Genomic DNA, 23076 nt, shown 5'->3' on the forward strand with positions numbered 1-23076 from the left:
CACTTTGCCCTACTAGCCTCATCTGTGCCTACCCATAACCAAGCATGCATGATCTTCTCTAGACGCCTGCGAATGTAGACCGGCAGCGGATGTGTTGTCATAATGTAGACTAGCAGGGCAGGCAGAACACTTTTAAGGAGTGTTACACACCTTGCAGGGTTGAAACCGGCCCTTCTAGCCGGCCATCCGACCCGTTGTCCGATCAACTAGAGGCTGTAGCTCCACACGTCGTAGCTTCCTGAGTGATAGGGGCATTCCTAAGTATTTGAAAGGGAGGGGCCAAAGCGGAAGTTGCAGGGGATGTAGGATGTCGGCCATATCTAGTTTGTCGCAACATATGGCTGCCACATAGCCTTTTGTGAGGTTTGCTCGTAACCCTAAGACTTGTCCAAAGGTGTCTAGGATTTCTCTAGTGATATCTAGTTCTTTTTTGATTGGCGCTAGAAAGATAACAGTGTCATCCGCGTAGAGTGACAGCCTCATATGTGCCCCACGGTGGTTTATCATGGAGAGGTGACCAGCCATGGTTGCCAACTCAAAGAGACACTAGAGGGGGTCGATGGTGATGATGAACAGAAAGGGGGACAGATGATCCCCTTGTTGTAACCCTCTGAGATGTTAGAGGCTGTGACTGGGTGCGCCGTTGAGAAGAACTCTTGATGACGCTGTTGAGAAGTGGATGGTCATCAATTCGCGCCATCTAGCGCCAAAACCTCTAGCACGCAGGAGATCCAACAGATAAGGCCACGAGACTATGTCAAAAACTTTTGAGATGTCTAGTTTGAGCAATAGTGAGGGTTCCTATTTCGCGATACTCGTACTAAGGTGTTGCCACACATCCGAATAATAATCAAACGGAGCTCTGGGCAGGTTGATAAATCATGCAGTTGACATTTCATTCAACATGTAAGTAACGCAAACTTAGATCAGGCTAGGAAAATGGCATCTGGAACAAGACCTAGAACAAAGTAAATATCTGGATTCTAAAGAACCGACTCGGTAACCGCTGCTGCAGCACACCGGAAAGGGCTAAAACTGGTAATCAGTCGAACAACAGGTCAATCTACTCGAACTTCACACACATTACAGCACAAACATACATGAAGAAACAAGGCAAGAACACAAATCAGCTAACGGATCCATCTAGTTCATCTACGGTTGAACAAAAGGGATGTGTTCCTGAGCTGACCTTCTTGGATGGCGAGGATCTGGCGCCTTCCTTGGAAGAACAAGCAGCAGAAGTAGGCGTTGGCTTCCCCGCAGCGCGCTCCTCCTGTGGGTGGCGGGAGTGCATAAGGGCAGGATGGCGTTGGGGGGAGGACCAAGGGAGAGAGTGAGGAAACGGATACTCTGACAAAGAAGCAAAGTCACATATGAACATTATTTTTCGTGAGAGAGTGAATAGTAATTTGTAGCTAGTACTGTAGCACGAGTACTGTTCATAAGAATAATATGTTTATTTTACTATATCATGGTTTTGTACCAGTATTGTACCACTAAATCTTGACCTTCCATTTCCAATTCAGCTATTTACATCAGAGCAAAGTCATGGGTACTGTTCACCTAGTGACTTTTCTTCTCCAAGTCTGAAGATCCGTTTCTGATCGAGGACGGGAGTGGCATGCCCGTCAAGGGTCTGCTGGAGACTTTTTTTAATGGATGGAGAGTGAGATAGAAGGGGTCTGGAGATGCTTTAAGTAGTCTAATGAGTCTTTTCTTCATAAGTAATTTTTATGATTGACGCTTATATTTTTTATGGTCAGAAGTATTTTTTTCGGAGTCTTTTCAAACGCTTTTATGCGTCCTTCACCAAATGGATTGGATTGAATGCCACAGCTGTCCTCGCTTGAGAACTCAATCGTGTCTTTTTAAGTCATCTTCTATTTGTCTCAGTGAACCTCTCTTGCGTGTTATAGCAGATTTCAAACAATACGTGAGCGATTCCTCCAAACAGCCTTCCTTTGTGAGAACCTTTACGGTACACCATGATATTAAATGGGTGGAGAGTATCATTATTATGATCCAACTGTCCATTTTAGTAAGTATTATTGTAATTATCTTGATATCCTTAGGGGTAATTACGTTATTGACTGACCGGACTTCAGATCTTCGTCACCAATCATCGATCGACTGACGGAGGGTGGAAACCCTAATAAATGAAATGAACAAAATAAGTGAAAGCTTATCTGAAGAATAAACTAATATTTTGACCTTCCCTAATTAAACATATAATTTACAAATTTATCATGATTTTTTGTTTCCAATCTTACACTTATGATACTCTTTAATGATACACATGATACTGATGGGCGATAGAGTATCATTGGGTCAATCTAAACCACCGGATAAAGAAAATGGACGGCATACACTCATTTAGGTGTACTGTAAAAGTCCTCTCCTTTGTTTGTACTGGGAAGGCCGATCTGGTATCACGCGATCTCGGTGAGTTCATCTCTGATCTCTGCAACTGTACACATTTCCAAGCTACCTCAGACCATCATGCATCGTCTCCATGGTCACAGAAGCTGTTCTCCTAACTCTGACCACGCTGTTGAGGCTTGAAAGTGCTGCATGGCAAATTTTCGCAGAGTTTGGATGACAAGCCACTGTTGGAATGGAAGGTGCTGCTGTGCTGTGCGATCTATGTTCTGTGTGCACTGTGCTGTGCATCTGAAAGAGAAGGAAAGATGAGAAAAACTTTGCTGTGTTGGCCTCAATCAAGGGATCACAGATTGAATATGTAGAAAGATGAATATATTGTGATAATTGTGGATGATTTGTATCAAGTCTTGTGGACTGTTTATATAAAGTGCATGATGATTTAAATCTCAAGATATCCTATAGATAAGATGAAAACTAATTCTACTCTACTATAATAGCCGGATCTTTTACCATATACTCTAGCATCCCCTGCAATCGTAGCGTGAGCAATGTGGACGCTCCTACTAGAGTGGAAGCCGATGATCTGCTCAAGATGATGATAGCCCTTTTGTTGCTAAGGTAGCCGAGAGTGAGGTGATCGTGGTCGTAACCGTGGAGGAGGATGCAGGCCTAAAGCACCAACATGAACACATACATGCACAAAGTTAGGTTGATCCGTTCGAGGACCTCGATAGGGTGGCCTGGAGGTGTTGGAGGAAGACACTAATTCGAAGCGATAGCTGGCGTGGTGACGAGGACAAGCAGCATGGGGTGGAGTCAGTGCTTGGAGAGGCAGCGACCCCGACGATGATGGCGTGACCACGAGCGTCAGCGCTGCATGCAATGACGAACTCGTTCTCAGTGGTGTGACGGGCTCGTGCTTGCAGACGACAAACCAGTGACGATGATCCAATGTGATGACGACGACAGACGACGTGTTCGGAAGGCCGCAGATGAGGGCCATGTTGACGAGCACGTTGCGTCCTACCACGACGGAATCAGAGGAGAGGATGCCGGAGAGGTCGAAGCCGAGGCTGTGAAGTCCGGAGGTGAGGAACGTCAACGGGTCGGCAAGACGATGCAAACCGATCTATGATCAGATTTTTTTAAGAGAAAACTCAATCTGAAGATGATCGGGGAAAACTCTAATTGTCGATAGCCGATATTTTGATCGGCAACATGAACACTAAACTACGGGTTGCGTAACCCTCGGGAGAGATCATGGAAATCGCATCATCTCCCAGGGGCGGCACGGCGGAAGCTGTGGAGGCGGCATCTCAAGAGTGGTGCCATATCTGATACCATGTAGAAAGATGAATATAGTGCGATAATTATGAATGATTTGTATTGAGTCTTGTGGGCTGTTTATATAGAGTATATGATGGTTTGAATTTCAAATAATACTAGAGATAAGATGAAAATTAATCATATCTTATAATAACAGGTAGATCCTTTACCATATACTATGACAGAATCGGCCATGAGAATATCGTGTGCCCAGCTGCAAGCCTGCAACTCTGCACCCACTTCCAGCCTCACAAAATCCCCAGTATTCTGTTCTTCTAACATGTAAATTAATTTACTTTGCTGCAGATTAAACACGAGACAAAGCTTTCCACTCTGCAAAGTCTGAATATAGAGGGAAGGATAGTGCCAAGCTGGACAAGTTCAAGGCTTTCATAAACAAGCTGCAATAATCGGTTATCATGACTTCACAGGCTGCCGCTTCTACATCCTCAGCCATTGTCAGAATCCGTGACAATAGCTTTCGCCACAGCTCGTGGAGCTTTGCTCTGTGTAAGTGTTAATAGTCTCTTGGAGTTTGCCAGGATATGCATTTTGTTTCAAACACACAAAAAAGAAGTGACGGTGTGCTCTGCTGTTTTGAGCGTTCATTGTGGAGTTCTGAAATTTTGGCATGGTAATGTATTGGAACTGCCTTGGTCACCCTTGTTCAGTGCAACACATTACTACTCAGATCCTGGTTATGTTGGAAGAGAAGAAACAGTTAATACACTTTATCATGTATTTTTTGCTCCGATAGAATACACTGGAAATATAGCGCCCCGTAGAATCTAAGCCGAAACAGCAGGCATGCTGAAAGTCCAGCATACTGAGATACCAATGTACCCTGATAACAGAAACGAAGGTACTGTCTGAGCTCAGCGATCAAACAACTCAGGGTTTAGAACAGAAAAGGACAATCACATAACAGTTTTCTTTAGGAAAAAAAAAGAAAACTATAAGCAAAACACTGGCCAAATTCTGGGACGACCTTAGTCTTTGATCTGTTACAGCACTAACACAAATCTGCAGATTTTTAAGTTGATTGCCGCTCCAGACCCTAGATTGAATAATTCGATTAACACAACAGCAAAGCCTGAAGGGTTGAACACTCAAGTTCAGCTCTTGCCCCCAGAACTCGTTCTCTCCTCCTGCTTGCTATTAACAGAGCTATCTGTATTAAGGAAATACTGAAACAAAAGAAAGGAACTACAATGAAAGAAACAACTGAACACTGACGTTGTTTATGTACACAAGCAGAAAAACACCTATCTATCCTATCTTTGTGCCTGCTATTTACATCTGAGGACCCTGAGGCAACCTGCCCATCAGCTTCTGGTAAGTTGCCACGGCTGTCCGATTTGCTGCTGGCAAGATGGACTCCTCTGGGTTCACCTTCATGTTACCTCTTGGCAGCATGATCCCTGTGTATCCCTGCATCGTCGATGGATGTCCAGGAATCTGCACCAACGCGACAGTCGCAAGAGACGGTACCGGAACCGCCATGCCAGGCGGGAGCATTCCGAAGCAGAAGCCGCCTGAATCTGCACTGAGCTGCGGTGGGAGACAGACTGAGCCATAGGCAGCAGCACTGCCGAACTGCGGTATGCTGGCTTGCGCCGGTTCTGGGCTCCGGTGAAGGCTTCCAGCCTGTGATGCGGCGCCGGGACCGGAGCTCGGATGCCTGCCGCTATTTCTGGCAGCTGGAACTTCATTGTTGTGCTTTCCCTCGTACGTCGTGATGACAGACTTGAGATCATTTGAGGCTCTCTCCACATGCTTGCGCACCGAGCAGCCCGCGTGAATGCATTTGTAGTAGCTCCTGCATACATATAGAAGGGTGTTTCTTCTTTAATATTCAACTATTCTGAAGCTAAGGTTAAAACTTGGTTTCCTAACAAACGATGGAAGAGATGGAAATGACACTAAAGCTGACCTTGGGTTTGGATTGCCTTTAACAACTTTCTGCCCATACTTGTGCCAACGGTAACCATCATCAAGGATGTCCACCTCACTTGTGGTTTGCACAATAATCCGAGGTTCCCGGACAGCCCTTGATGCCATAGCAGCCATGTCAATAGTACTGGTGGTAGTGTTAGCAGCAGCAGATACATCCATCTTCCTGAAATAAATTCAAAAGAACCAATGAGCATTGATTTACTGGAATGGTAGGTTTGTATTAGGTAGACAAGATCCAACCTTCTTTTAGATTCAGTCTCGTCTTCGTCCCCGTCATAGGTTGAAAGAATGGTACCATGCATTGCCCTGTCATCCTTCTCATTCGAGGAGAGGGTTGAGGAGACATCCACAGCTTCTCGGGACTCCATAACAGATGTACACTTGACCGGCGGTTGGGATGCGGCAAAGGGTGACTGTGAGAACCTTTTGTAGACTATCTCGGTTATATGACCGTCTTGAGCACGCTCCACCTTTTTCTTGACAGGGCAATTCGGGTGAGTGCATTTGTAGTAGCTCCTTGGATGCTCACTGTTCTTCACTTGCTTTTGTACATATTTTCTCCAGTTATATCCATCCTCGGCAGGGAAGGTGACTGGACCTGAAGAATATTCCCCATTTTGGTTTTCCTCGCTCTCTTCTTGTTCATCAGCAGGGGAAGGATGATAATTATCTAACATGGAATCACATGTCTTAAGTTTAACAAGATTTGTCTCAGTAACATCCTTGGTCGCAGTAGAGTTAGATTGAAGAGTTAACTCCTGCTGATTATCATTCGCTGAAGACAGGTTTTGGTGAACAACACTTAAACCCTGGAAACTCATCAGGCCAATACATTATGAACTGATAGATGTGTTTGCGTGTGTCAAATTTGCAAGAAAAAGAAAGTGCAGCTATAAGGAATAGAAATGGCAGAAAATAGGTGATGGGGCAATAATGCTTGAGCAAATTACCTTCTCTACAGTAGAAAAACTTGGTGGCTTAGATCTCATAATGGCTGGAAGGAAAATGCACAATCGTCATGTAAGTGGTCTTCAGCCTTCTTGGGGACCGACGGTTTCGTTGATTTAAAATTATGAGGCATCCAAAATGGCAATTTACCAGTGGTAGGAGAAGGTTGCCCCTGCAGAAATCATAACGAGTTACGGAAGGTTCACATCATCAATACTATATGGAAAGCTTCGATCGTTTTTTCGGAATTTCACTTTTGCAGTAAGAAACTGAAAATTTGTAACAGAAATCAATGCTATCAAGGTCAGAAAATAGTCCAAAAATGTTGTGTTTTGCATGTGACTTCACCAAGAACTGGCAAACATGTTCTCCATGATATCAATGAGCATTACACAACGAATATTGATAGCATTACACGATGAACAAAGATACTTACGATGGCATTGGGAAGAAAAACCGGTGACTCAAGAAGTTCCCTTGGACTCACACTGGGTGAAATTATCACAGGAGACCGATTTGGTGAAGAAGTTCCCTTGCAGCCCTTCTCTCTGCAAGACCTCCATGTGAGGTTGATTTCTGGTTGGCTCCAAACAGGTTTGATTCAAACTGGAGAGGGGTTTTCGTATCTAGAGCAGTCTCTTCTCCGCTTGAATCAACGATAGTTTTGCCCTTCTCTATGGCATCCTGGGTTTTGTTGCTGCCATTGTCACCGAAAATGTAGAATGGACCAGAGCTGAATTCTTCGCTCCAGAAACTTGACATTGGTGTTCTTGGGCTGGGTGAGGGAAGCATCCAATCCTCCATCAGTGTCCCACGGTTGTTGGTCCCGGCCATGCAGGTGATGATTCTAACTAAAGTTTGAAAGCAAACCACATTATCTTAGTTGAAACACTGAACAATTATTTAATAAAATCAAGAACCAAGGGCCCAATATTTCTTATCAACTGTGCATAGGAAAAAGCATATTGCTATACGTTAGCACATAATACGATAGTTTTTATTGAGAGGCATCATAAGGTAGCTGGAAATTAAAACAGACTGAATTGAAGATCCGATCACTCAATTAACACATAAACACATGAGCTCGGTATCTGAACAGGTCCAGTTATAAACATGCAAATGGGGCACCTTTGCATGACGATACTGGACAACAACAGTAAAGGCACAATGGAAATAGAGCAATTCACTACTCAACCCAGGAAATTATATAAGAAAGTAATGGAATTCATAATCGCCAAATTACAGAATACATACTAAAGAGCCCACACAGATGCTCTTTTATGCCTACTGAGCGAATCCGTAGTCCTATGAGCAAGCAACTTACAACTTAACAAGCTAAACTTAAACGCAAACATTTGAATTGAATCCAAGCACAAAACACTGCAGGTAAAGATCACATGTTCAACGAAAAAGTCATGCAAAACGGCCCACAGATATATAATATTAATGCAAACTAACGGTAGTTCCCAGCTCAGTTATGCAAATTACAAACCAAACCTCAAACTTCATACATAATTTTTTTTTCTCGAACGCGCAGGAGAGCTGCATGTCATTATACTAAGAGAAGAAATATTTGAAATTACAAAACTGTGCCAACGGCCGGGTTAGTTTTTGAATTACTTCGCGCCACAAACAGCAATGAACGACCCTATCCGACAAACTCGCTCTAACAGATGGCGCAACTCCCTAGCTCCCCCCATACACCACAACCAAGCCTCAGCACACCCGTCACGTTCGGCTGATCGCCCTCAAAGACACATCGATTGAGATGCTTCCAGATGGACCACGCCATAAGGATAACCAAGGAGTTTAGGCCCTTGTGAACCTCCTTGGGCACTCTATGGTGTGATCGGCTCCACCAAGTTTGGAACTCACTATCCATACCACCCAGCGCCATATACTGGAGGTCAACCCATTGAAATACTTTGAACCAAATTTCCGTAGCAAAGACACATTCCCCCAGAAGGTGCTGGACAGTTTCGCTTGCTTGGTCACATAGGAGGAAGCTCTGCGGATGTTGGAGTCCCCGGTGCGCGAGATGGTCTGCCGTCCAACACCTATTTAGCAACGCCAACCAAATGAAGCATTTAATGCATAAGGGTGCCCATGACCTCCAAGTCCGCTTGAATGGTTCAAATCTGACTGCACCTGTGAAGTACCTTCGGTACGCCAAGCGGGTGGAGAACTCGCCAGAGGCCATCGACGTCCACAAGTGCTGGTCAGGGCGATCAGTAGACAACTCCACGGTGTCCATTGTGTCCCATAGTTGGAGGTATCCCACCATCACAAGGACGGACAAACCTCCGCCAATGTCCTGGACCCAAGAACGTCCCTGTAAGGCCTCAAAGACGGAACATCCAGTGAATGCTTTCTTAGAAACGAACGGAAGCAAAGCCGATGCAAGATGCCTCACGGAGTGACCCAGCAGCCATCGGTCGAACCAGAACAAAGTCGTTCTGCCATCCGCAACCACCGAAACCATGGACATCGCGTAGAGCGCACGCACGTTGGCATGGACAACAATGCCAATTGTCGCCCATGGACGCTCCGGCTGTGTCTTCTGGAGCTACAACCAACACATACGAAGCGACTAGCCAAGGACCTCTAGATTGTGTAAGCCGAGGCCTCCCAATTCCGGCGGTCGGCACACACGCGCCTAGGCCACCGCATAATGTCTGCCATTGACTTGTTGTCTTCCCTTCCAAAGGAAGGCCCTCTGTCGCTTGTCAATAGTCTTGATCACCCATTTCGGAATCTCCAGGACCATGAGCGTGTAGATAGGAACGCCCGTGAGAACCGCAAGCACCAAAACGGATCCTCCTGCAATATTCAACATCCCTGCCTTCTAGCCCGGAAGCAGATCAGCAAGTTTATCAATGAGCGGCTGCAGGTCCTCCTTTCTCAGCTTACTGAATGTCAGCGGCAAGCCAAGGTATTTGCACAGAAAGGTCGATATGGAGCACGACATCTCAGGACAAACCATGTCCAGGTCGCTGTCCTGGCATTGGATAGGAAGGATGGAGCTTTTTGTGCATGTTGGTGATCAAGCCCGATGCCATGCCGAAGTAGTGGAGAATGGCCTTAGTTGTTGACAGGTCTCCAGCTGATGGGTGGATGAACAATACAACATCGTCTGCATACATCCTGGTCCACCTTGACAAATAGCGCATTCAAAACGTCCATTACGGGGATAAAGAGCATCAGTGATAGTGGGTCGCCTTTACAGAGACCACGGCGATGCTCGATCACCTCTCTCGGGCAGCCATTGAGAAGAACTCGTGTGGACGAAGATGCCAACAGCAAGCATAGCATATTTCTCCAACGAGGACCAAACCCCAGGTGTTCAAGAACCTCAAGAAGAAAAGGCCAGGAAACCAAATCAAATGCCTTTGTAATGTCAAGTTTGAGTAGAACCCGGGGCTTCTTTTGCTTGTGAATGAACTTCGTTATTTGTTGGACAAGGAGAAAGTTATCGTGGATGCAACGACCTTTGATGAACGTACTTTGACTCACGGAAATCATCGAAGGCAACCAAGACGCCAACTAGTTAGTCAACAACTTGGTGATGAGCTTGCGAAGTTATGAACCAAGCTAATGGGGTGGAGGTCTTTGACATATTCAGCGTCCTGAGCTTTGGGGATTAAGATCAAGAACGCAGAATTCAAAAGGTGTAGCTTCCTACCATCTCCAGTGTGAATCGTCTGCAACATCTCCATGGTATCCTTCTTAATCATGGGCCAGCATTCTTTGTAGAATCTGGCCGTGAAACCATCAGATCCCGGAGTCTTGTCAAGCAGCATTTCCTTCGAATTTCGGTGAAATTCCCGTTCCAAAGAGTTCCAAACAGGCGATGAGGCGAATCCTTTTCAGTGGGAGAATTTGAGCCCAAGAGATTGTGGCCTCGAACCAAGCCCATGTATCTACCAGTTGGCTGGGCTGGAGGCCCACGAAAGGCTCCAATACCGGCAACCGTTCCAGCCTTCTGGCTCGGAAACCGTGGGCTCTCTCTCGCCCACCGCTCGCGAATCCGCTGGACGGGAGCGGCGCGTCGCACCTCCACGCAGCACGCAGCACGCAGCCGCCGCGTATCCCTCTCCCTCGCCTCGCCGCCCCCACGCCCATGGCCGCCTCCGCGTCCTAGACTTATCGCGCCTCGCCACGCCGCTCTGCCTCGGGATCGAGCGGTACCAGATGCTCTACCTGGCCGCCATCCGCAACCTCTGCGCCGCCTTCGACGCCGTCGCGCTCACCGTCATCGCCGCGGGGCTCTCCCGGGCCTCCGGGTCGCAGCCCCGCCGCCACCCCTTCTCCGCGCACGCTCACTCCACGCACCCCGCCGACTTCCCCACCATCGCCGCCTGCCGCGCTGCGATCTCCGCCTCCAAGGGTAGCCGCGGCCGCCAGCCCTCCCCCGCCGCGGCCGCCGCCGCTAAGGACGAGACGCCGGTGCTTGTCAGGATCAAGCACGAGCGGGACCCGGAGCGGCTGTACGAGCTGTTCAGGGCCAATGCGCACAACCGTCTCCTGGTGGAGAACCGCTTCGCGTTCGAGGATGCGGTGGCGCGCCTGGCAGGTGCTCGACGAAATGACCTTGTGGAGGAGATCCTCGAGCAGCACAAGGCGCTTCCCCAGGGGAGGCGGGAGGGGTTCGTGGTCAGAATCATCGGCCTGTACGGGAAGGCCAGGATGCCGGATCATGCACTTCGGACATTTCAGGAGATGGGGATGTATGGGTGCCGACGCACGGCCAAGTCGCTCAATGCCACCATGAAGGTGCTGATACGAGCACGGCTGTTTGATGAGGCTCTGCAGCTGTTTCAGGAGGGGCCGGAGAAGTGCGGCGTTGAGCTGGATGACATCTCGTATAACACAGTGGTGAATATGTTGTGCAATATGGGGGAACTGCGTGCAGCGTACCGGGTTATGCAGGAGATGGAGAAGGAAGGTTTGCCACCGGATGTCATCACGTACACAACGCTCATGGCTGCGTTCTATAAGTACGGTCAGCGTGAAGTTGGGGATGGTCTGTGGAACCTCATGAGGTTGAGGGGTTGCAAGCCGACACTTGCCAGTTACAATGTGAGGATCCAGTTCCTGATTAACAGGAGAAGGGGCTGGCAGGCTAATGATTTGGTGCGGAGAATGTATGCGGCAGGGATCAAACCGGATGAGATCACATACAATCTAGTTATTAAGGGTTTCTTCATGATGGGCGAGCATGAGATGGCCAATACAGTCTTTGGTGCGATGCATGGGAGGGGATGCAAACCAAACAGTAAGGTTTACCAGACAATGGTGCATTACCTGTGTGAGAGAAAGGACTTTGATTTGGCATTCAGGTTTTGCAAGGACAGCATGGAGAAGAACTGGTTTCCGAGTGTCGATACTATTAACCAACTATTGAAAGGTCTCATGGCAATATCAAAAGATAGAAACGCGAGAGAGATAATGAAGTTGGTTACTGGGAGAAAATCATCATATTCAGATGATGAAATGAAGGTCTTCAGAGATATATTGTCTCATGGAAAAACTGGAAGATAAGTTGAAGGCTGGATAGGAAATTTTACTGTAAATCCACCACATGTAACTGTAAGGTTGTTGACATTCTTTTATCCCATTGTTTTTGCAGTCAAGTTAAAATAAGGTAGATTGAGGGGTTTTGAATATTTAATCATCCTTTCAGACTCCTCAGATAGCAATTGTTCACGTGCTTAACAGAATTTAGTATAAGTTATGGGAGAATCTTAACCTCTAGCAGAAATATCATGGATTATGAAGACTTTAAGAGCCGAAGAATCTGTATTGTACCTTACATTGGCTAATGTTTTGAAATTTCTTAAACAGATTGTGTTCAAAATAATTGAACATAAGAACATTCCAAAATATAGCTATTGCTGAATGAGTGAATGTTGTTGAAGTAATGAAGCATTTCGTGCAGTATTCCAATCTATGTTTGGTAAAATCTGATCTTGTTATGTTTTCTTTTTTCGTTTTGCCATCTCACGAAAATAGAAGTTCGTCTGCCCTTTCTAGAACAAGAAGCACTTTTCCTTTGCCTGTAAGTTTTTCTACCTTTGGATTGATGATTTTTTGATATTGTGAAAGAAGCATACAAAACAAAGTCATTTGAACTGGTTTCTTTTTTTTATCAGCCATATGATAGTTCATTAGTTTTTAAATTCATACTGCATGTTTTCTGTTAAAAATGCTGAGTTTCTTGACAACAATGTTCAAATCTGTGAATGATCAATACTAGTTTTCGATTTACCAGAGTTACTACTTGTCACTGAATGACCAAAAAGTAACTAACTTGGAATGCTACTTCTATGGTGCAATGCATCCACCTTTTCCAATCATTTGTGCAGATTAGTTGTTAATGTGCATTGCCAAAACAAACTAATGTCTAGGATAATTTAATATAGTTCTTAAATCTGTGAACTTTTTGTGCCCAGGGTACCCGATATAATTGGAACATTGGGATTCTTAACATGATTGAAATGATGAACATGAGCTGTGCAATTGTACATATCCTTTTTCTGGCTATTTTGGTGGACTTAAAATACATAGCATTGATCATTCTGTCATCATCAATTTGAAATCTCACATTGTACTTTTTATCGTATGTTTGCCACTTGGGGACAGCTCATTACCCCTTCCACCTGCTGATAATCATGTAGCTTTAAGTTTTAGTAACTGCCACATTAGTTTTGTTTTTATTGTTTTAGAAGGCTTTACATGAGTGTTCTCAGGGCAAAGTTCTGCATTCTGCTGAAATGTGAAATGTAAGTGAATAACTGAAGTAAAAAATCTAAATAAACTAAAAGTTACTCAATTTTGAACCCTCGTCTTAAAACATAACAGTAGCGCTTCAGGTCTTTCAGTCTCGGCCGTTGTTTTCTCTCTTAAAGTCCCAAATGATATTCGAATGTTCTCGGAACAAACTATGAGATGCATGGAATCCTGGGAGTTTCATCATGACGAGTTGATAAATATGTCCTTTTAAGGCCCTTTCAATTCAATAATTTCAATGTTATTGATACTAGCAGCAAGTACCACCATGTGCTCTTTCTTTGCAGCTTGCAGTCACTTGACAGTTGACGGTCTTTGACAAGCTTGACTGAAAGGAGATGAGAGCAAGGAATATAATGGAATAGAAAATACATGACAACGGAAGTTCTGGGAAGGGGATTGTATGCATCCAAGCAGCGTCAACATCTTCAGAGCGACTGGATGTCCTGAGGTAGGAGAAAAAATGTATTAGTATTACACGTCTCCTAATGTTCAGGTGCCTGATTTTTGAGCTTTGTTCAGGCAACGACTTTTCCGATGAGGTTTGTGGCGGTGGTTTGGTTTCTACCGAGATTTCTCCATTGGCGGGTTTAGAGGGAGGTCACATGAGGTAGTGCGGACCGGCGGTGGTGGTGGGCGTGGGGCTGCGAGGCGGTGGGTACGCCACTGGCTATGGGCGGGGAAGGATTGCTGGATGGGCGGTGTTGGGGCAATGGTTCCGGTGGAGTTGGGTTAGCGCGACGTGGCTGATGGTGGTAGATCCGGGATGCCGGAGATGAGTGCAAGAGGGCAGGTCGGGGGAGAGTGTCGCGTTGGCTCTTATTACCATTTAGGATGGACAAAAAGCTCGAAGCTCGTGAGTTAGCTTGACACGGCTCAATTCTTTGTTGAGTCGAGCCTAGGTTTTAGCTTATTTATTTGGATCCTGTTTGGTATAGCTCGGGCTTCTAGTTCACCTCAGATCTAGTGTTTATAGGTGAGTATAAAGTTATTTAAGTATACATTTTTAATTTAAAATGTAAGCAAGATGACTCACCCAAACAATTCTATTGTACACTTAGCTCTAGCTTCACAAATTTTAAAACTATCAATACCTTGCTCCAATGATTCTTGGAACTAGAACTCTATTAAACAGCCTCTTAACAAGCTGAGCTAACATAGCAAATGAAGCCGCTCACAAACCTAACGAGTCGAACATGGACTCATAAGGCTCAACATGACATGAGACATAATGAACCGTAAGGCTAAGAAGTTCACAATTGTGGTCTTATAATTGTTACGAACCGTCATCCAGAGAATAAACACATATGATCAATTAGCTAGCTAACTGCCATTAACAATTACTAATGGAGGGACACTCGTTGGGGGACAACTGACCTCCCCAACAGGTGCTTTGCCACCCCTTCCTTTTGTATATATTTGTAAACATTGTTTATGAATGAATACAAGTTTCTACTCTCTAATATGTCCACTTTCTAGTCTAATGTTCATTACAATTCTACTACTAACACGTTATCAACATGACTATTATTAAATAATTGCAACTTACCAATTTTATGTTGGGGTCATACAGTCTTACACGCTGCTGATTTAATTCAATTGCGACCAATTACATATCGCATAGCTTCCCCACTACAGTTAGTATGTGAAAATTTACCTAGCATTTTTCATCTGTGAAAGTTCGGTTGCGCTGTATACTTATCGATCTCATCACTATAACGTACATCAATGGACACACATAGGAAATTGGTGATCTACGTGGGGTATAACTCTCCGTCGATCATAAAATACTTCGTGCTCCTCACAAGGGACCTATTTACAGCTCAGTATGTTGACTGCATATTTGGTGAGGATCATTTCCTGGTATTAGAGGGAGATTTTAAGTACCAGAAAGAATGACAGAAAATCAATTGAAATGTTACAGATATTTCCTCCTTAGATCCACGTACTCAAGAATTTTAACTCTTAAGTTCAGAGAATCATAAATTTGTAACATATTGCAAACAACCTGTTAGATGTATTTACTGGCAATAAAGGTGTTACTAAATCCTACATTCATGTTAGGAATGTGCCGAAAAGAGTGAATGTACCAAACAAAACCACTCATCTCCTAAATCAAAATAAGAGATGGAGAAATACGGTAAAAAAGGATAAAACTTTCTACAAGCTATCGCGGAAATAGAGGAATCCCTCATCAAAAATAGTAAATACAAATCAACATCAAGGTAAACAACACACAAGGCCTATAGATATTATACATCCAATGGATAATCAACATCCACATCCTAGCTCAACCGTGCACATAAATATTGAGGCTGTGACATCAAAACACTCTGACTCTATCATAATAGAAAATCACTATGGGTCAGAAAGGGTAAATAAATTTTTCATCAATTATATTGTTTCTGGAGAATCATTTGACAGAAAAACTACAATTATCGACACTTCTCCTCAAAGATTGCAAACGGCCTTCACAATGATCCAGATCCCAAAACCATGATAGAGTGCCACAAGTGCTCGGACTAGGCACAATGGAAGGATGTAATCCATGCAGAATTGTACTCACTCTTCAAAGGGAGGTATTCACATCAGTAATACATACTCCTCATAACATCTTTTATGTGGGATACAAGTCGGTTTTCATCTACAAACGGAACAAAAACAATGAGGTGGTGAGATATAAAGTAAATCTTGTAGCATTAGAGTTCACACAGAGACCCAATATTGATTTTAATGAAACATATTCTTCAGTAATGAACGGAATCACGTTCTGATATCTAATTTCATTGGCAGTTCAAAATCATCTATCTATGTAGTTGATAGATGTAGTGATCGTATACTTATATGGGTCACTTGATTCGGACATATACATAAAGGTTCCCGATGAAATCCAAATTCTAAATCCAAACATAAATCGCATTATGTATTGTGTAAAGCTTAAAAGTCATTATAGGGTTTACAACAGTCGGGAAGAATGTGATACTGAATGTACTAGATGATTTTGAACTGAGTAATGAAATTCGGGGAGTACCAGTTCTGGAAAAAAATGATGAAGAATGAAGATTAACTCACCGGATAGTCTGGTGATCACAGAGATAGTTGCACCGAAGCATTTCTAGGGAAAAGAAGAAAATGTTTAACTCACCGGATGATCCGGTATGAATAGAATGAACACCGGATAAATGCACCGAAGCATTTTACATAGAGAGGCTGCAAAGCCTCGGATGGCTCAAGATAACTCACCGGAAGATCCGGTGATAGATTTGAAGGTATACCAGAGTTTTCAGTGTTCACAGAGGCATTGAGTGGAGTTCCAACGGCTAGTTTCTAAGGTTGTACTCACCGGATGATCCGGTGTTAGTACTACTGTTCTTACCGGATTATCCGGTGTTAACAGCTTTTCTAAGCTATGTGAAAAACGACTAGTTAGCGGGTTTGAGGTTATAAATATCCCTCCACTCAGTCATTTAAAGGTGTGGCATGCTGCGGAGTCTAGAGGAAGCTCATACACACTTGAAAAGATATCCAAGCCACCGAAATACTTAAAGTGATCATCCAAGGTGATTAAGCACAAGATTAGATAGTGTTTAGTGCTTATAGGCCTAGAGTAAGTTGTATCTAGGTGCTGCAGCTTGAAGAAAGGATCAAGGAGTGATCCTAGATTGCACCGAGAGGTACGCTAGCACCTTAGAGTCTTGGTGACTCGTTGGCATCTTGGACCTTGGTGACTCAAGCTTGTTGACTCTCCGACTTGGTATCGAGCGGTAGCAAGACACGTGTACGGAGACGCAGAAACCCTTGCCTTAGTAGCTTAAGCTCCGAAGTGATCACAGCGGCAAGTAACCAAAAGAGATGCTAGTGGTGAGACCTTGCCTTAGTGGCTCATCCAGCTTGAGACCTTGCCTTAGCTTGTTGGCTCAAGAGTCATGATTGGGTGTCGATCGGGAGAATATTCTTGTTAGAGCTCTAATGTAGACTAGGGGTGATATTTATACCATCGATAACACGGGATAAAAATCCCTTGTACCGAATATGTGTCTCTACCTTATTTACGTTTTTGCATTTACTTTCTTGTAATTTATCTTGCTAGAGAATGTTGTAATTCTTTTGAGCGGTAGAGTAGATATACTAGATAAATCTAGAGCACATTTAGATAGAAATTGAGATGGGTTTATCTTATGAAATTTTGAAAATCATTAATTTTTAAGTGTCCTAATTCACCATTTCTCTTAGAACGTCATCGTTCCTCATAGAATGAAAAGAGATACTAAGACTCAATGTTCCTTATCTTAGTGTTATTGGAACGCTTATATATCTTACAAATTGTATCAGACCTGATGTCGTATTTATAGTGAATTTACTAGGTACACATAGCACTGCTCCAACTAAACGCCAAAAATATCTTTCGATATCTTCAAATCACCATAGATCTTGGTCTTTTCTTTAAAAAAACAAGATATGAATATGATATATCCACACCCGTCCACGGCTTCGCGCCTGTCCCCGAATCCGACCATGCTGTCCATGCCCATCCTCACCCAACGCCGACCCTCGACCGGCTGTTCACGCACCCAGATGTCAACTCCCATGAGTAGCATCCCTAAAGTCTCACAGTCACAAGCGGGTATATGGGTGTGCTCGCAAGTGGTAGACATGGGGTTTCAATCTTTACCCGTGACAGCTAACAGGTGCAGATCAGATTTGAAAATTAACTCGCGAGTACAAATATATATAATTTCTACCACATGTATTATGCCCGTTATCATCCCTACTTGACATCCTCCTCTATTCCGAACACTTTGTCCAGTTCTTGCGAGTTCGGGTTTAGATACGAAAATACAATGCTAACGAATGTTTTAATATCGGAATAGTTCACTTTATTTACGTACATTTTAGTAATTTTACATAAAATACAACCTAAAAAAAGAACCTAGCCCTTCCTATCCCATTCCCGAATTGGCAAATCCTCTTCTTTTAGCAAACTCCTGAACCATGGAACGAACTCACCCATCCCACGATTCCCTCCCGCTATTCACCATTCCCAAATCCTAATCACGAATGCTAGGGCAAACTGACGGGTTACTATATGGCCCACCTGTCATACACCTGTTCCCATGTGGACCTGGGGTGTCGGCGGCATATCCTGGGACTCCCTGTTTCTCTCTCCGCAAATCTGCAATTCTCCAATCAAGAGTCCATGCTCCAGGCGGCCAGGCCCAATCCCAAAAGCAAACGGGATGGAGGACGCGACGGAGAAGAAACCCCGAACCGCCGCCGGCGGGCGGCCAGGCCCAATCCCAGAAACAAACGGGATGGAGGACTAGACGGAGAAGAAACCCCGAACCGCCGCCGGCGGGCGGCCAGGCCCAATCCCAGAAGCAAACGGGATGGAGGACTCGACGGAGAAGAAACCCCGAACCGCCGTCGCCGCCGGCGACAGCGGTGACCGCAGCGGCGGAGATCCCTCCGGCAGTGCTGAAGTCGGAGGCCTGGTCAACCGGCTCCCCGAGGCGCTCCTGGTGGAGGTGCTCGGCCGTCTCGACGTCGAAGACGCCTGCTCTGCCGCCGCGTCCTGCCGCGCTCTCCACGCCACTGCCAACGCCGCCATATCCGCCGTCACCGCCATCGACCTCTCTGTGAGCCTCCCCACCTCGCCCTCCGTCTCGCCTCTTCTCACCCCGCCAAACGGTTTCCTTCCCCTAACCGCTGGGGTTTGGTTGCTCGCCGCTGTAGGCGTTTGCTCCGTCGAACGCGATCCTAAGCAGGATTCTCGCGGGGAACCGCGCGGTACGCAGCCTCGCCGTGAATTGCAGCCTCCTCGACGACTCCGCAGCTTCGGCCATCGCGAAGGGTAGCCTGTGCGAGCTCTCGCTGCTCAAGTGCTCGTTCTCGAAGGATTTCTTCATGGCTATTGGTGAGAGATGCCGCAATTTAAGGTACGGCTCTTCGGCATTGGCTTGTTTGTGCCGGAGTGTATGCACAACGCGAATATATGTCTTGAACATATGCTGCATGTCGAATCAGGAGCTATGCATCGTTGAGTTTTTTCTCTTCACAGTGAGATGAGCATTTTGAATGTGGTTTTGGGCTACTTTTTGTCAAGTCATAGCGATTGACTTTCATACTAATTCGTGTTCTTCATCCAAATCATGGGAAGTCTGAGAATGCTGAAACCTGTATTTAAATCCAGGTCATTAAAGCTGGAGATGGATGTTTCTCCAGTCATTTTAGATTCTCGTTACTCTGGATTCGGCTGTACTTTCCTAGCACCAATCTACACGGGATGTGGTTACTTGGAGGTGAGAGATATTTGTCTCGTATGAATATGATACTCTTCCTAACTTAAAAACATGGCCATTTTGTAGTGATGTTGTATTTTGTGAAACTGTGTTCAGTATCTTTCAGTACTAGAGCATAGAGTAGGCTGCATATTATTAGCCAGATTCTTTGAATAATGAAATGGTGCTCTTGGGAGAAGTTAATTTAATTTGGTTGCTGAGTCTAACCTGACTTCCTTAATCTCATAATACAGACTCTTTGGGTGAAGTTCCCTCTGCTAGATCCACACACCGTTGATTACGAGACTGGGTTGCCTTTTGTTCCTAATACCATCAAGGATCTGTTGCTGCAACCTGTCTCTCATTCGCGGGCAAAGACAGTCTTCCCTATAACCGCATCTCTGAAGACGCACATCACTGACAGTTTGGAATCACTCTCATTAGTTCTTGACACAATAACAGATGAACTTGTTGTCTTGATCACCAGAAATGTCCGAAACTTAGTTGAGCTGTGCCTGGAAGATGAACCTGTTAGCCAACCATATTTGCCCGACGATTTGACCAATATCGGGCTCCAAGCCCTTGGCTTAAGCCACAACTTGAGACATTTGTCTCTTACACGTCGTTACTCCGACTTTAGAAGGGTAAACGACTTTGGGATATTGATGCTTGCTGAAGGATGCAAGCAACTCAGAACCATTAGACTTGGTGGGTTTTCTAAAGTAAGCGATGCAGGGTATGCAGCCCTTCTTCACTCCGGCAAGGACCTGAAGAAATTTGAGGTCAGTAATGGTTTGTGCTTGTCAGACTTGGCATGCCTTGATCTTGATAAGGCAGCTCCAAATATTACAGAAGTGAGGTTGCTTAGCTGTGCTCTCCTAACCAGTGAAACAGCCATATCTCTCGCATCCTGCACCAAGTTAAAGGTTCTTGATCTTTCGGGTTGCAAGAGCATTGCAGACTCCGGCTTGGTTTCCATCTCACAGCTTTCCGAGCTAACTCTACTGGATCTTGCGGGGGCTGACATTACTGATGCCGGTTTATCAGCGCTCGGTAACAAGAGGTGCCCAATATCTTCTTTGTGCTTGAGAGGGTGCAAAAGGATCAGCAGTAATGGAATAGCTTCATTGTTGTGCGGTACTGGCACCATCAAGAAGACTTTAGTCTCATTTGACCTCGGGAATGTACCAAGAATATCAGGTAGAGCTGTGACAGTGATCGCCAAGAACTGTGAGCAGATAAGCAACCTGTCTCTGCGGAACTGCCTCCTCATAACTGATTCATCTCTCGAGATGCTAGGTTCAATGCGCCCTGACACTGGCAAATGTTCTGTGAGAATGCTTGATCTCGCCTACTGTAGTAGGCTGTCTCGTAACTTCCTGAGGCACTTTGAGGCTCCATTGTTTCGAGGACTACGGTGGCTTGGTGTTGGGAAGAATGTGGTAGAACGTCGTGGCTGCAGGCCGACCATTGCTCAACTCCTGGAGCGAAAGCCAGGATTAACAATCTGTGGCAATGCCTGCGAGATGGGCTGCAGGAACAAGTTCCATCCCGACATTCGTACTCTTCAGTAGATGTGTTGTTGTTGCCGTTCGAGTGTTGATGTTGTAGTGCCCTGTTCCATTGTGTAACCAAGTAGAACTAGTAGTATCTGTTGACCTGCGATCGCTTTATCCCAAAATGAAACTGTTATCTGTTGACCTGTGGGTGATTGCAGTAAAGAACTATTCCTAGGACCATTTGGTTGTTTCTCGTGTCGCAATGTCAGTGAGCTTGTTAAGTGGCATTGGAGCATTTTTAGGGTTCGAATAAAGCAATATTGGTTTTGCCACTGGCTTTGGTAATTCTTCCTTGTTTAGTTAGACATTTTGAAATCACAGGTGAGATGCATGTCCTTCTTCAATTAGGCAATAGGGCGCGTTTAGATTCCTTGCCGCCGTTTGCCTTGCGGATTTACTTCGCCAGCTTGGGCGAGCCGAAACTGCTCTCCGACACTAGCCTTACCGAGCAAGGCGATACGAGCTGGACAGGCAAGCCAACCAAACATGTCCCAGTCTGTTTCACTTGCAGAGAGCATGTCCATCACCAGTTCATAACCTCCTTCACAGGTGGCATGGTCTCATAGATCTCCTCCTTGTTGTAGACCCCACCTCCGCGTGTTGCTCCACCTTCTCTGTCAGTCTTACACCTCACCATCTCCTTCACCGGATCTCGCTTCGCCTCGTTGCCCATCCGAATGGCCTCGTTGCCCACGCGGTGACGGCCAATGTGGTGCGGGATCCCATGCTGCTGCTGCTCCTGCTTGATCGCCATAGCTGTTGCCAATCTCCTCGGCGTCGGGAGGTGAAGATTTGTGGTGACGGTGTCGGTTCCGTCCACCAAGGGGATGGACTGGAGGACCTCAGGCCTCAGCCATGGACCATGGCGGTTGCCACGGACTCCGTTGCGCCGCATGGCGTCTGGAGGCTCGCGGCGTGGAAGCCTATGGCTACCGTCTGAGCACTGAACTGTCATGGGCGCAGCGGGTTGGAGCTCCTTTTGACTCACCCATCTAATCGCATACCTTTGTGATCCAACGACGGTAGCTTGCTGGCAATTACATAATAAAACCCTAATTCAGACCGTGTTCCAATTGTTTGCATAAACCCCCCTAAAGTGGATCATGATTATTAATCACGATCCAATTTTTTTTTTGCATAAACCACTCAAAAAGTATCGCAAATTCATGATGCAACTATTTGCATAAACCTATCTAATACGGACACTATTTTGCAAAATAGTCCCTCTGCAGTCAGCACTCGCTCCCTAGGTTCATGGCTCACCCTTCTCGTCCGGCGACAACAACGACAAATGGACTCCGGCTCTCCCTTCTACTTTGCTCCCACTGCCGATGTGTCCCTCCTCCCCTAGGTCTCCCCCTCTCCGATTTCGATCAGTACTGGTGACTCCATACCTTCAAGTGATGAAGCTAGTGGTCCGGCTCTCCAATGATGGTGACAACAAGCATTGATCTCTTCTGTCTGGAGGCATCTGTTGTGGCCTCCATATCTCGCAGCTATACACATGAAGGTTGTATAAGGCGTGACAACTCGACGGTTGGGGTGCGAACATGGAGCAGAGCAGCTGAACAATAGCGAAGGGGTTAGAGTGTGATTGGTTGCCTACATGGGGGTGTTGCCTTTATGGACCATATATGCGAACTGATGAGAAGCAAGCTGAGTTGAGTCATATGTGTTGAAAAGAAGAATATTTATTGGTTGTATCTGTCTGGAAAGGTTAAGCAAGAGTTAAGATTATAGTTAATTGCTTGCATGAAAGTAAATTTATGACACTGACAAGTGATTCTGCTTGTATCTACCGAGCCAGACTGGAAGCATATATTTGCATCCATAAGACC

At 45.4% G+C, this 23076-nt stretch overlaps 2 protein-coding genes and 1 pseudogene across 2 annotated transcripts; 2 read left to right on the forward strand and 1 right to left on the reverse strand.

Moving 5' to 3' along the window:
• Window positions 1–5001: 5001 nt before the first annotated feature.
• On the reverse strand, window positions 5002–7446 carry LOC133899525 (probable WRKY transcription factor 2; annotated as a pseudogene).
• A 3172-nt stretch (window positions 7447–10618) lies between these two features.
• LOC133899633 (pentatricopeptide repeat-containing protein At1g80150, mitochondrial) lies at window positions 10619–14423 on the forward strand. Its single transcript, XM_062340656.1, has 2 exons — window positions 10619–13852; window positions 13924–14423. The coding sequence occupies exon 1, from the start codon at window positions 10804–10806 to the stop codon at window positions 12151–12153; it is 1350 nt and encodes a 449-aa protein (XP_062196640.1). The 5' UTR covers window positions 10619–10803; the 3' UTR covers window positions 12154–13852; window positions 13924–14423.
• A 4127-nt stretch (window positions 14424–18550) lies between these two features.
• Window positions 18551–21510, forward strand: LOC133899344 (F-box protein At-B). Its single transcript, XM_062340329.1, has 4 exons — window positions 18551–19037; window positions 19135–19337; window positions 19592–19700; window positions 19934–21510. Exons 1-4 carry the CDS (start codon window positions 18789–18791, stop codon window positions 21251–21253), a joined length of 1881 nt encoding a protein of 626 aa, XP_062196313.1. The 5' UTR covers window positions 18551–18788; the 3' UTR covers window positions 21254–21510.
• The last annotated feature ends 1566 nt before the right edge of the window (window positions 21511–23076 follow it).

The sequence above is a fragment of the Phragmites australis genome, chromosome 18 (assembly GCF_958298935.1).
Source record: "Phragmites australis chromosome 18, lpPhrAust1.1, whole genome shotgun sequence".
Lineage (NCBI taxonomy): Eukaryota > Viridiplantae > Streptophyta > Magnoliopsida > Poales > Poaceae > Phragmites > Phragmites australis.

What these genes read in the sequence shown, in the direction of transcription:
- LOC133899633 (XM_062340656.1), top strand. Translation starts at nt 10,804, where the DNA reads ATGCTCTACCTGGCCGCCATCCGCAACCTCTGCGCCGCCTTCGACGCC.
- LOC133899344 (XM_062340329.1), top strand. Translation starts at nt 18,789, where the DNA reads ATGGAGGACTCGACGGAGAAGAAACCCCGAACCGCCGTCGCCGCCGGC. An exon ending in TCACCGCCATCGACCTCTCT is followed by an intron (nt 19,038 to 19,134) that starts GTGAGCCTCCCC and finishes TCGCCGCTGTAG; the next exon opens with GCGTTTGCTCCGTCGAACGC. An exon ending in CGGGATGTGGTTACTTGGAG is followed by an intron (nt 19,701 to 19,933) that starts GTGAGAGATATT and finishes CTCATAATACAG; the next exon opens with ACTCTTTGGGTGAAGTTCCC.